The sequence below is a fragment of the Larimichthys crocea genome, chromosome XVII (genome assembly GCF_000972845.2).
Source record: "Larimichthys crocea isolate SSNF chromosome XVII, L_crocea_2.0, whole genome shotgun sequence".
Classification (NCBI taxonomy): Eukaryota; Metazoa; Chordata; class Actinopteri; family Sciaenidae; genus Larimichthys; species Larimichthys crocea.
Genome location: NC_040027.1, coordinates 18,471,053 through 18,483,530, shown reverse-complemented (window position 1 = coordinate 18,483,530; position 12,478 = coordinate 18,471,053). Strand labels below are relative to the sequence as shown.

The window sequence follows — 12,478 nt, the reverse complement described above, 5'->3', positions numbered from 1 at the left end:
GTTCCTGACCATTGACTTGCGCTCTTTGCTCTGCAAGGTCTGATTTCATAGTGGGAAATATGAGATGGGTCCAGGAGAGGGTTCATGGCTGGGGCAAGGAGGCACTCCATACAGTGGGGCTTCATATCTCTGTGTCACCCTGGGCATTCTCCCCTGACACAGCTTTCAGCCCCTCCGTTGTCTGGAGCCCCCTGCCTGGGGTTTCTCAACCTCCCTCCCCAGGATTGGTGCATTCCAGCTGGGCACAGTGCCTGGGTGGTCTCCCCCCACCCTCCCGTCCTCTACGACTGGAGGAAGGAAAAGGCAGAAAAATGCAGCGAAGGCCTTTGACCATGAGGAGCACAATGTGAGCGTTGATGATGGCGGCGTGGATGTGATGCTTACCTGCCACTGACCCATACAGCTGTCATAGCCCAACATTTTACAATCTGATGATCCACCCAACAGTCAGGGGAAGATGCCTCGCTGACCTGTCACCTAGATTGGACTGATAAGCACCGAGGATGGACTGACCCGGCTCTGACCCTCAGCATGAATACCCCATCTTCAGAAAAAAAATCAGCCTGTGCTTCATACTCACTGTGTGACTTTATACTGAATATTCACTGTATGTTATTTATTGATCATTGTTGAGTCATTCAAGATGAACAGCATACGCACATTGTGAGAATAAATACAAATACACACCCAAACAGTTATTTACATTAATAGATGCAGATATAATCTCATAATCTAACATTCAAACAAAGTGAGAGAGGTCCGACAGTATCATGCATACACAGGAGCCTGTGTTGTACAGTGGGATTGTAAAGCATAGGAGGCAGTAGTGTAATCGTGTTTATATGGAGGTGCACATGGTATATTGCATGGTATCACAGTGTACCTACGTCCCCTTGGCAGTGATTTCGCAACCACTTCTTCAACTACCTTGTGCACGGTACAGACAGATAAATGATGAGACCAGAGAGCGATGCAGAGTGAGGGAGATGCATCGCTTCTCACTGAGTCTGATCTCCACCCTCACGAGGCGAAGTAAGAGTCCTGCATGGAGTAGAGGCGGTCAATAGGGGTGAGCAGCGAGGAGTCACCCAGGGTCAGGCAGTCGTTGTCAGCTACATGACACAGAGGGTCTCTGTCCATGTCACCGTACAGACCTTTAAAACCTAAAAAGACACAACATCATTGATTGTTGGATGATTAGGCTTTAATCTTTTTTTAGGTTTTATTCATCACTAGGAGTACCACTCAGCTGTGAAAACAATTGTATAACGTCTTCTGTGGATCTGGAGGGAGCTTTCTAAAGGTAACCCTGTCATTGGGGTTATTTTGGACAGGGCTCAGAATTAATTTTTTTTTACTAAAATTAATAAATCACTATCAAGTTTAAATGTAGGATCCAGTACTTTGAAGGAATGAAAGTCATATATCTCAACCAGTGTTTTACTTATTCTAACCATCATTGACCCAACTTTACAGAAGTGCAAAACCATTACAGTAGTTACCCTTTACGTAAAAATTTTTAGGAATTGTAAAGGACTTAAATGAATTTGCACTCCCACCTGAAAGGCAAAATAACAATATAATAAAGTCCATTACAAAGGCCTAGAAACAAACACACCTATACTACTAAAAAGAATAGTGTTCCATTTTGTGCTAGGGAGATTATTGTTGGTGGTTTTTGTTCACTCTCAATATTACATCTGAAATTATTTAAAGTGGAGCAACTCTATGAAATGAATTGTGTGTAAACAGTGACAAAGACACTGTCCCAAGTGTCTCTGTGAAATGCAAGCACATTTTAAAGTTTACTGACTTCTGCCCGAAAAAGCTGTTAATGTTTTTTGGATTTAAAACTTTCATTTGGTCACAATATAAAATAAACTACTCTACAGCACAAAGACAAAGAACATTACCCTAGGAAACATTTCATGTTGTGGCTAACTAGGATCCAAGATTTTAAAAAATAAACAAACTACTATTGTGCATTTAAAAATAATAAACTCTTCACTAATGCCAGAAATAGTAAATCATATGTAATTTAAGTCTTTTTTCTTAGCTTTACTAAACACACTAATCACAGAAGATTTGTGAAGCATTACTGAACACTCTCCATCTTTGTTTGACATCACTGAGGTCTTTACCGTAGGGGTGCATGTGATCCCCTGGCATCTGAGGTGGGGTCAGGCCCTGTCTGAAGGGGTCCATGTCATAGTCCTGCTGCTCCAGTGTGGTGAGTCCCATCTGCTGCTGCTGCTGCTGCTGAATGTGAGTATAGGAAGACCCCAGGTGCTCCATCTCAGAGGTTAAACCACCACAGGAGGGCGCTATGGGGCACAGGAGAGCGATAGGAGATGGTGTTCACTGCTGTGTGTTACAGTCATGTGTGTCCCTCTTAACTGAGTTCGTGGATTTCAAAATTTGCATATGTGTCAAGTATTTTATCAGAAATCCTTTAAAGTAACACATAGTTCTGACTACAGTATATTCAGCCTAATCTGTCGCTCCTGCCTTTAAATATTGATTACTTGTCTTCTGTCTGCTAAAATATTATTTAAAATCTAGTTGTACTACAAATGTTGTAAAATATCTTTGATCATATGGCATTTTCTCTCTGGCACATCTAACCTGATCTGTAGGATATTATATCAAATTGGAGTAATAAAACACTTTCCGGTGATACCTGTGTGATGTGATGGGTGTTCACGGTGCTCCTGAGTCTGCTGCTGCTGCTCATGTTGCTGCTGCTGTCTTCTGGCCAGTTTCTTCATCTAAAAAACAAGCACCGGCAGACATAAAGCTCACATACAGGCCGAGTGTAAAACATTTTTCTCACTCCGCAGTCTCCCTGCCACCCAGGCATACGAGTATGTTCGCTCAATTGCAAAGTATTAACAATGAGGTAAAGGACATCTTTCAATGGAGGATGGAAGCTACTCATGAGCCCACTTTGTGAGGAAATATGGGGTTTTTAATCTACAGTGATCTCGCTGTGAGATGTCATCAGTTTCCTGTATGAAGAGATAACCAGGCTGATTTCCACTCTGGCATACAAATATGGTGCAGAAAGAGTCCTTTTATTAGTAGCGCATATGACTGTGTGTGTGTGTGTGTGTGTGTGTGTGTTTGTGTGAGTGTACTTTGTATTACTTTGGCTCTTTGGTTCTGGAACCAGACCTGCACAACCCGGACGCTCAGACCAGTCTCTGCTGCCAAGGTCTCCCTTACCTTGGATCAAGATTCAGGGGGGAGGGAGAGAATAAGAAAGGGAGGGTAAAAAAAAATAAGAAAATAGAAACAAAGAGGAGGTCACTTGAAGGTTAGAAAAATCAGTGTCACCTCACCGATTCACCTCAAACAAGAAGGAAAGAGTAAAACATACTACTTTAGACTTTAGACTACTTTCTAAATGTCTGTACTTTTGGCTTAACACAATTACCCATTTGCCAAATAGCAGTACACCACCACAGCAGACAGCTGAATCCTTTCTTGGCTAATATTTATATTTTTTGCATATTCTATGTTCTTTTGTCAAAGTGTGATAATTCACGATACAGTGGTTTTCTTTTCATCTACCATAAAACAACTATTATGAGAATAAGAACAGACTTTGTGCAACAAAGCTTTCATCATATCCAGAACAGAAGCTATAGAGTGGGGCCGAGACTTCTCTTTGTATCCACGTACTCGAGGACACTGAATAAACACTCTACCTTCCGGCAAGGCTTGGATGACACCTCAAAGGAGGCTTTAAAGGTCCGTCTCTGTTGAGTGGTCAGAATAGTGCGTGGCCTTTTAGGACGTTTGCTCTCCAGGTCTTCTGATCTGACTCGTCTGCCTGTAACCCTCCCAGATTCCTCCTCTTCTTCTTCTTCATCTTCATCGCTTTTACCTTGGGGGCAGATAGGATTGAAAAGCAAATGTTTATTCGCCTATACGGTGTTCACAAAAAGCAGACAACACTGTGAGACAGATAAAAAAAGATAAATTAGGTTTAGGTATCATTTTAATTAGTTATTCAGTTATTTTGTGATTAAAAGTTGTAGCTTGGTTTTTAAACTTTCCCTCAACTTGTTTCTGAATTGAAGCAGGTTGCCTTCCTTTTCCAGAATTCTTTTTTAACAGCCCAGAGTGACAGAATGTCCCTGGTCATTTGAATTTATAAACGAGTATATGGAAAAGTAGTCATAAACCTCAAAATAAAAGCAGGCGTCATCAATCTTTGACAGGCTTTTTTTATTGCAGAAAACTTATTTCCAAAGGATGTTTTGACCCAGTTTTATTTTATTTATTTATTTAGTTTTTACATTATTTTTGAGTTATTTACACAAATTAAAATATAGCTATTCTCACCCACTCCTGAACACAACAAAATCAAGTTTTAAATGATCACCATCTGTCACAAAAGTTAGTGCATGCAAAATGCAGACTGACATTTAAAACAAAGAATGCACAGTTATAAACAATAAGTAGGACACACACACACACACACACTTTACAAAACCTCTACCTGTGTCGGAGGAGGTCGGGCTGGCCAGACACTGGTGGTAGTCCTCTCTGGCACACAGTAGCTGTCCCTCCCTGAGGACGCAGTGGTCTCCAGTCTGCAGGCGGCAAGAACAAACGCTGCAGGTGAAGCAGCGAAGGTGGAACACAGCGGCCCCTGCACGCATGACCAGCTCTGTGGGAGAGATGGCCTCCGCACAGCTCCCACAACGCACTGCAAACAGACTGGAGAGAAGGTGGGGGTGTAACAAGAGAGGAAATTGAGAGAAATGGTGAGAACTCTCTAAATAAAAGAGAGTAATGCTTTTGACTGGACAGAGCTTGAGTATAAGCCAAGACACTTGAAGACCCCTCACACCTCAGTAAGAAGGGACTCCATGAGAAAAAAAAAATGCTTGGTTGACTTGGGGAATGTTGCTGAGTCGAGCTGTCACTCAAAACAACTGCCAACCTGACTTCTCCCCTCTCCTCCTCCTCTTTCTGCCCCGACCACTCAGACACATACCCTTAGCGTGGCGGGTGTGCATCTTAGCGCCTGGCAACCAGGACTGGTGGGCTTAGCCTCAGAGACTGTTGCTGTGGCTCCGGCTGCCGTGTCCGAGGCTGTGCTCCTGGGGAGGCAAGAGAAAAGCTCTCGGCAGGCCATGGCTCCAGGCAGAGGGGGGGAATCAGATCTCCCGGTGGGAGAGGCTGAGCCGCCGGTCCCATGAATTATCCGCGGAATTATCCTTAAGTCTGCTTAACCAGAGCGGGACAAAGACAGAGCCGGCCCCCAAGCAGCAGGACCATTGTCCGCTGGCTGACACCGCGGCATTTTGGGTCTGTCACGCAGGATGATGCGTCATCATTCTGGAGCTGGTGTTTGTCTCCAGACCTGACTGGGTCACCAGACCAGTCAGCCCAGAGGCATGAGAAAGTGACAGCTTTTTTTTTTTTTCCACCTTTTTGTTTTCACATAAAAATATTTTATGTGGCCCATAAGGAGAGGAGGAGGGATTTTATTTTATTTATTTTTTGTTACTTTGTAGCTATAAAAACCATGGCGCTTTAGAGGGTCATGTAACATGAAAACATGTAACTTGAATGACGTTGAAGTTTTATCAGTGCAGCTACTCTGGGACAAATGGAAAATATTACTTTGCAGAGTAACATTAGCCTGTTAATATCTTGGATTCATCACCTCTGTGGTCAACTGCAGATATGATGATTATGAAAACAACAGCCATTATATCTGTTTCGTTATAAAAACCTGAAGCTAAACTTAATTTGTACAGTCTTTTTGATTTAAAAAATATGAATTTTGTTTTCTGTCTCAGACAGTTAAGCTTATGTTTTTCAGTGAAAAGATACTGTGTCATATGTATTTACACCATTCAGACAAATTGATTATGCACCACAAAAAGGTAAAAATATTAAATTTTTTAATTTCCTTTTTGTGGTAAAAAGCTATTTTAGCATAAAAGTGAACATAAGCACAAATATAAGCATTAGTTGGTTTGAGTAAAATACACGTAAATTAGGGTTTTGCATCAGCCTTCAAGTTAAATAAATATTGTATTTGACATTGTTTTGCATATAAAATGGAAATATTTACAAAAATGACTTAACATAAAGAAAACAGGTTGAGACATCCCTGTCAAAAGGTCTGGAGCTGCAACATCCTAAAGCCAAACATTACTGGGACCTCTCACTGTTGCTGTGGGGTCGCTAGGGAAACAGTAAAGCCCATTCCCAGCAGCTCAGGAGGGTCAGTCGGTCTGCTTGACCCATCCGAGTCGTCTGCTCCACGGCCTGAATGGTATGTGCTTTAATATGGCCAACATACCGTCTGTGGTATGAGCATTCCTGTGGCAACGCAAGATGCATCAACGAACTGAAGGAAGTGTGGCAGAGGAAATACCCGGAATGTTTCTATGATGCAGCAAAGTACTTGATATAATGTCTCAATATGATGCTAATGCTTGATGTCAGTGAAGAAGAAACTATGTGCATTAATGTTGTGACATCATTCACATTTCGAGAATCGCTTTTCCATTATACGCCTTGTCCAGTTCATCTTATTATGCTCAGTATTCTTAAGCGTTGTTAATGCAAAGGTAAGAGTACCTCCAATACTTATGGAGCAGCTCAAGGTGTTTAATATTTCAGAGTTTCCGCTGACATGATTGGCCCAGAGGCCCCGCCAGGAGAGCGGGAACACTCAGTCACGCTGGATTTAGAGACATGGCAATTAGTGACAAGATCATTACAGAGAAATAAGTCAGCAAAATCCTGCGCTCCTCCACACTGACATGGCCAGGGTGGGGCACTCTCAAGGTAGATGTACTGTATAATAAGATGAGTGTTTAGCAGAAATGCACACACACACACACACACACACACACATGCGATACACACATTTACTCCAGAGCAAAGCCCTCCCCTCCCATTGTTCTTGCCCTGACTTCAGTGCTGACCTTTGGCAAACAGACTGCTGGTCTAGTGGACATGCAGAGAGACGGATCCTGTTTCTGGATCAGGTTAACCTGGATCCTTTGCTGAACACGCACACACCAACAGAGAACGTGTATCAGATACAGATCTGCGGGTCAAGTACACCGCCAGTCACACCGCTGATCTGACGACCAATCTGATTGGACATCAGATTGGTCGTCCACCTGTCTACTGAACCGTTTAGCCAATCTGAATCTAATGACAATCTAACCAACCTAAACATCACGTTGTCAGACAGGAATTTGCATACTGCTTCATTAAATTACAGTGTGTTGTATGTATTGTCTGTCCTGTGTGACTGCTACAGGTCAAGCAGAGTAAAATATATCGACAATGCAGTCAAAAATATGCATTACTAATATCATTCCTGTCTTTTCATGTGCTGTTTTGTGCATGGGAGAAAGCAGAGACTTTCATTATTATGTACTTACTTTAAAGCTATTTTTAAAATATGAAATCATGCAAGAAATATTTTGACAAATGTGTTAATTTACTAATGATAGCAAAAAGAAAATAAATCCATACAATCATCTAGATTAAATAATCATAAATGTGTCACTAGATGCTGGTTATCTCTGAAATTTATATCACTGGCATGAATATTGTCATTGGTTTTTCCAAATGTCGCTTAGGACACAAACAATGAGGTCAGTTGGTCTGCGGGCTATTCAGACATCATTGTAATGGGTTGAGCTCTTAAAAAACCCATAAAAGAAAAAAATCTAAATAAAAGTTTAAACAAATATAACCACAGGGTCACTGACTCCGTTATTGATCTTCTAAATCACATTTTTCCTCATCTTTACATTCAGGTGCAGCACGACATGACTTTAAAGTTGCATTAGTTACACTAGTATGATAATGATACATGAAGTTTTCAAATAAAAATAAGTGCAGTTTTGTAAAATAAAAATACTTAACACAGATAGCACTTATGCAACTTAATCTGCAATGGATGACAAGATGTCTGTTTAAACTTAACAGATATAACATTTAATATGCTGCTGAGAAATGCCCAGTGAGGTTACAAATCTAAAAAAGATCAAAACTACTTCACGAGAGCCTCAAGGTGCCAGTGTGAATATCCTTCACACATTCTTTTTAACACATTCTTTTCTTACGTGATACCATTCTGATGCGCCTGTAGTTCAAAGAATAGAAGTTTTTCTTTTTCTTTTTATTTGAGCTCATGTTTTTGTGATCTTTATTTGATGAGTACTTGATCAAATCTGACCATGAACACTGCAAAGGATTCCGTTTAAATGTGCTTAGCTACATTCCTGCCATGTTCTTAGTGAAGATGAATCACATTATATAAATTGCTTTATTCAGGAATTTCAAACGGCATTATTTGAGCTTCCATGTTTGGACCAGCAGGCCAAACCTGGTGGTCTAGCTGGCGTGGAATTACCACACGAGCAAAGTTAAAAACAAGGCGAGATTCAGACAGAAGATCCAGCGTGTGGTAAGAGACAAATGTTGTCACAGTATGGAATAATCGTCACTTACGAGCTGGCTTCACACTAGTCCTGGATCAAAAGAAGGCAGGGAGTAGAGCACAGTTTGCACTGTGAGAGAAACACTGGCACAGTTTTTAAAGCCCTAATCTTGGACAAAAGTGGTGCTCATGTGTTATAGGGTGCCATAACCCCAGACAGGACGAGCGTGGAGGTGGAGACGTGAGACCTCAGAGGCAGAGCTCTGGCACCAGGCCTCCTGCTAATTGGTCAGGTCAGATATCTCACGGTCGGCTGGGCGTTGTCCCATCGCTCGACACAAGGGCTGCTGTGAGCGGAGCGTTCCAGATGCCACGGCACATAACGCCAGGGCTCATGGAGAGCACTGTCCCCCAAAATAAGTTCACACTAGCCTCATCGTCTCTCTTGTAGGGATGCACCAGACCTTCTGACATATGGCTCTACTCTCCTAATTACCTCTCACTCCTGCGTCTCTTCTCTTTGCTTCAGCCTATGAAGCACCTTGAATTGTTTTTTTACAAGATTTCACTATTTCCATTTTCCAATAAATGTTATATTAATGCTTGGCCATCCTAAAAAAATAAGGCATGTTTTAATTGTTCTGGGAAGAAATACTCTGCTCACACAGGTACACAGGACCTCCAACACCACTGCAGCGTGCTTTAGCTGACTGGTGGTGGTGATGGTGGGGAGCATTTTGGATTAATGAGGGAAACATTTTCTGTTTTCCTGCCTGCTTGGCAAAACAACCATCACTAAATCGTTCATAAATAATTTGAGCTGCTGCCTGTTAGGCTGTGCAGTTTGCGTCTTGGCTCTTGTTTAGGTGAGAGCATGTTTTGGAGGATGAGAGAATGAGGGGATGAGGCAGTGGCAGTGGGTGGGTAGGAGGGATTCAGGTAATGGGTGATGATGGTGAGTTTTGGTGGTGGTGGTGGTGGTGGTAGAAGAGGTGGGGGTGGACCTCCTCATGGATGATACCATATGTTGTCCCCAGCTTGCAGTTGCCACGCCAATGGGCCTCGAAATTTTAACACATTTTGACAATGTGTCAGTTGAGCTCTACCCCTGGTTGTGTGCTGTATGTGTGTGTGAAGGTGTGACCGTATTGTTTTGCGTGTGTGTCCATGTGTGTGTGTGTGTGTGTGTGTGTGGATGTACACTATGCAATAGTGTTCTCACATTCCAGCTCCCTCGCCACCCCTTCCTCCTACAGTCACCTTGTTCTCTTAGTGCACCGTGCCAAGTTCCCTGGAAGTCAACTTACACTGTATAGACACTTACACAACTACACACACACACACACACGCACCTGACCAACCACAGACACACACACATAACACAATGCTTTTTGCCACAAACTATAAACTGTGCCCACCTGTACAATATGTAAAACTAAGTAGGCTACATAGCTACATTTAAATTACCATAACTATCACTTGTTTCTCTGCTCTTTCTCTCTCTCTGGCTATCTGTCTTTCTCATGCGCACACACACACTAACACACACACTGGCACACACAAACACACGCACATTCTTAGTCAAGGTCAGATCTGGACAAGGGTTCTGTTGTAAAAAAATTGGCTTCATAACACACAATAATTTTTGGACCCTGGTAAGAAAAAATGAATAAAATGAACAAGCTAGGATCAAATAAAACAGCTTATAAGAAAATGAGTTATAGGTATAAGTACATAGCACATATCGTATATAGTGCATTAGTAAAATACCATTATATATTTTTATGAATGTAAATGGTGACATACCTGCACGGTATCTGCATGTGCCACGGTTAAAACTGCACAAAAACCCTCAATTATAATGTGATTTTAAAAAAGTCAGATTTTAGAAATTTTAGCAGATTTTTTTTGAAAGATTAATGATTATTCTGATGATTTTTTTTTTGCAAAAGTTATGTACAAAAGTCACTGAATTCAAATGTCTTAATGCAATGACTTTACATCAGGGAGAAAAATCGTCTCAAATATCCATAAAAATAATAAAACAATTTCTTTGCAATTATTAAAAAAAATGAAATGAAATTGTATTTCTTAATGCAAAACCTGGAGGAAAATATTTGAGCTAACAATGTAAAAAAAAATAAAAATCTGATTTTCAACTTCAAAACTCAAATCACTTCAAAAGTTAAAATACGCCTCAGTGTTTTCTAAATTTCAGCTGTAAGATCAGGAAACAAACAAACAACAATACTGAATAGTTGTACATCAGCACTCACTCAGCATAGTCCCGCTTGCAGTAAAGTTTGCGGTCTCGCAGAAAGCAGGAGTTCTTGAGCGCGTCCCCGCACGCCGCGCACCGCACACACTCCTCATGCCAGAGGCCGTCAGTAACTCTGAGCAGGAATCTGTCTCTGATCAGCCGGTGGCATCCGACACACACTGCCCTCTGATCCATATCTGCAACGATGGGGAAATCCTTTAATTAGGACACTTTTCCAATCAGCAGGACGCAGCTGAAATATTGGACTAATTTGGCTGGACAAAGTTTGACGGAGGGGGCGTAAAAATGCGACTTCACCTCGTTATTAATGTGAAGAAATAAGTAGTTAAATGGGCAGTTTGTTCAATACAAAGTGGGTAATATATAGTCAGGTGTCAACTGTTTTTAATTGTTTTGAACATTGTTTAAATTGATCAAATATTAAGTTTGTTTGATGACCGTGTGCCAAATATAGCGCGAAAAACCCAATGGCAAAAGTGAAATTAATACTTAAAGTGGATATTTTTATATGTAAATCTTACTAATTAAAGGTGATTAATATAATTGTCATCAAGTTTTACTCACCTAAGCATAACGCCGGTCGATCCACCATTGCAATCCTCTGAGGAAACATTGTAAAATATATTTAGACCAAAGTTAGTTGAGTAAAAAAATGAATATTTTGAAATAACATTTTAAAAACACTTATGTAGCTCATACCTGTTTAAAAAAATGCGAGCGTCCAGGCGGTAGAAAAGTATTTTTTGGTTATCAACTCCCAGCTCTTCTCAGGGCATCTCCGGCGCTCAGAGTCCTGCTGCAACTTGCTGCTCCGAGCAGAAAGCAGCAAAGTTTCTCCTCAGAGCTCCCGACGACCTCTCTGAGTCTCCACTGTTATTGACTATTTAGGCTATCTATCAATTATCCTATTAGGAGTGAACGGGAAGGAGAGAGAGAGAGAGAGAGAGAGAGAGAGAGAGAGAGAGAGACTTCCTCCATGTGCAGGTGCCGTTTACCTCTCTCTCCCCCTCCCCTCTTCCCACTCTTCTCTTGCCCTCTCTGTCTGTCTGTCTGTCTGTCTGTCTCTGTCTGTCTGTCTGCACGCTGAATGCCTCAAAGTTACCAGAGGCGCACAAGAAAGGTTTTTCTTTTTTCATTAGAAACCAATAATGCATAAAGTCTTCAGGGACTAAAGTGCAGGTTAAAAGGTCATACTTTAAAGGGATGCATTAAATAGATAGATAGATAGATAGATAGATAGATAGATAGATAGATTTTGATGTTCAGTGAGTAAACAGATTATGTGTATTAACAAACATTTATTATTTTCACATATATCACAACTGTGTTTCTATAGCAACCCAAACAAATCTGTGACATTCCTGCAAATTACTGCAGTGTCTTGTTATTATCAGGCTGCATATACACTTGCACCGATACATTTGTGATAACTGAATAGTGATATAACCAATATAACCACTATATTTCCCTTTTTTATTTATTTTTATTTTGTACTTTTTATATTTACATCTCCATCAGTGATGGGCAGTGAGGCATTAGGCTGCTGGAGCCATGAAGAGGAGCATACAGGAATCTGGACAGACAGATGGATACCAAACATGCTCTGAAGCAGTGTTGTGTTGTTTATACTCTGTACACGCCATCTAGTGGCCAACAGCTGGAAATGGCTCTACAGACCATAGAAAGCCTGAGACTTCATGGTAAATATTCACTCAAATGAGGAAATATTTCTGGGCTGCTTTGTGTGTGAAATAATAAAATAA

The 12,478-nt window shown here is 41.2% G+C and overlaps 1 protein-coding gene across 1 annotated transcript; it reads right to left on the bottom strand.

Moving 5' to 3' along the window:
- Positions 1–601: 601 nt before the first annotated feature.
- On the bottom strand, positions 602–11,598 carry lmx1a (LIM homeobox transcription factor 1, alpha). Its single transcript, XM_010730230.3, has 9 exons — positions 11,415–11,598; positions 11,280–11,316; positions 10,711–10,891; positions 4,508–4,728; positions 3,711–3,889; positions 3,148–3,225; positions 2,681–2,768; positions 2,142–2,324; positions 602–1,163 (listed from the first exon to the last, which is right to left on the bottom strand). Exons 2-9 carry the CDS (start codon positions 11,305–11,307, stop codon positions 1,021–1,023), a joined length of 1,101 nt encoding a protein of 366 aa, XP_010728532.2. The 5' UTR covers positions 11,308–11,316; positions 11,415–11,598; the 3' UTR covers positions 602–1,020.
- Between the last annotated feature and the right edge of the window lie 880 nt (positions 11,599–12,478).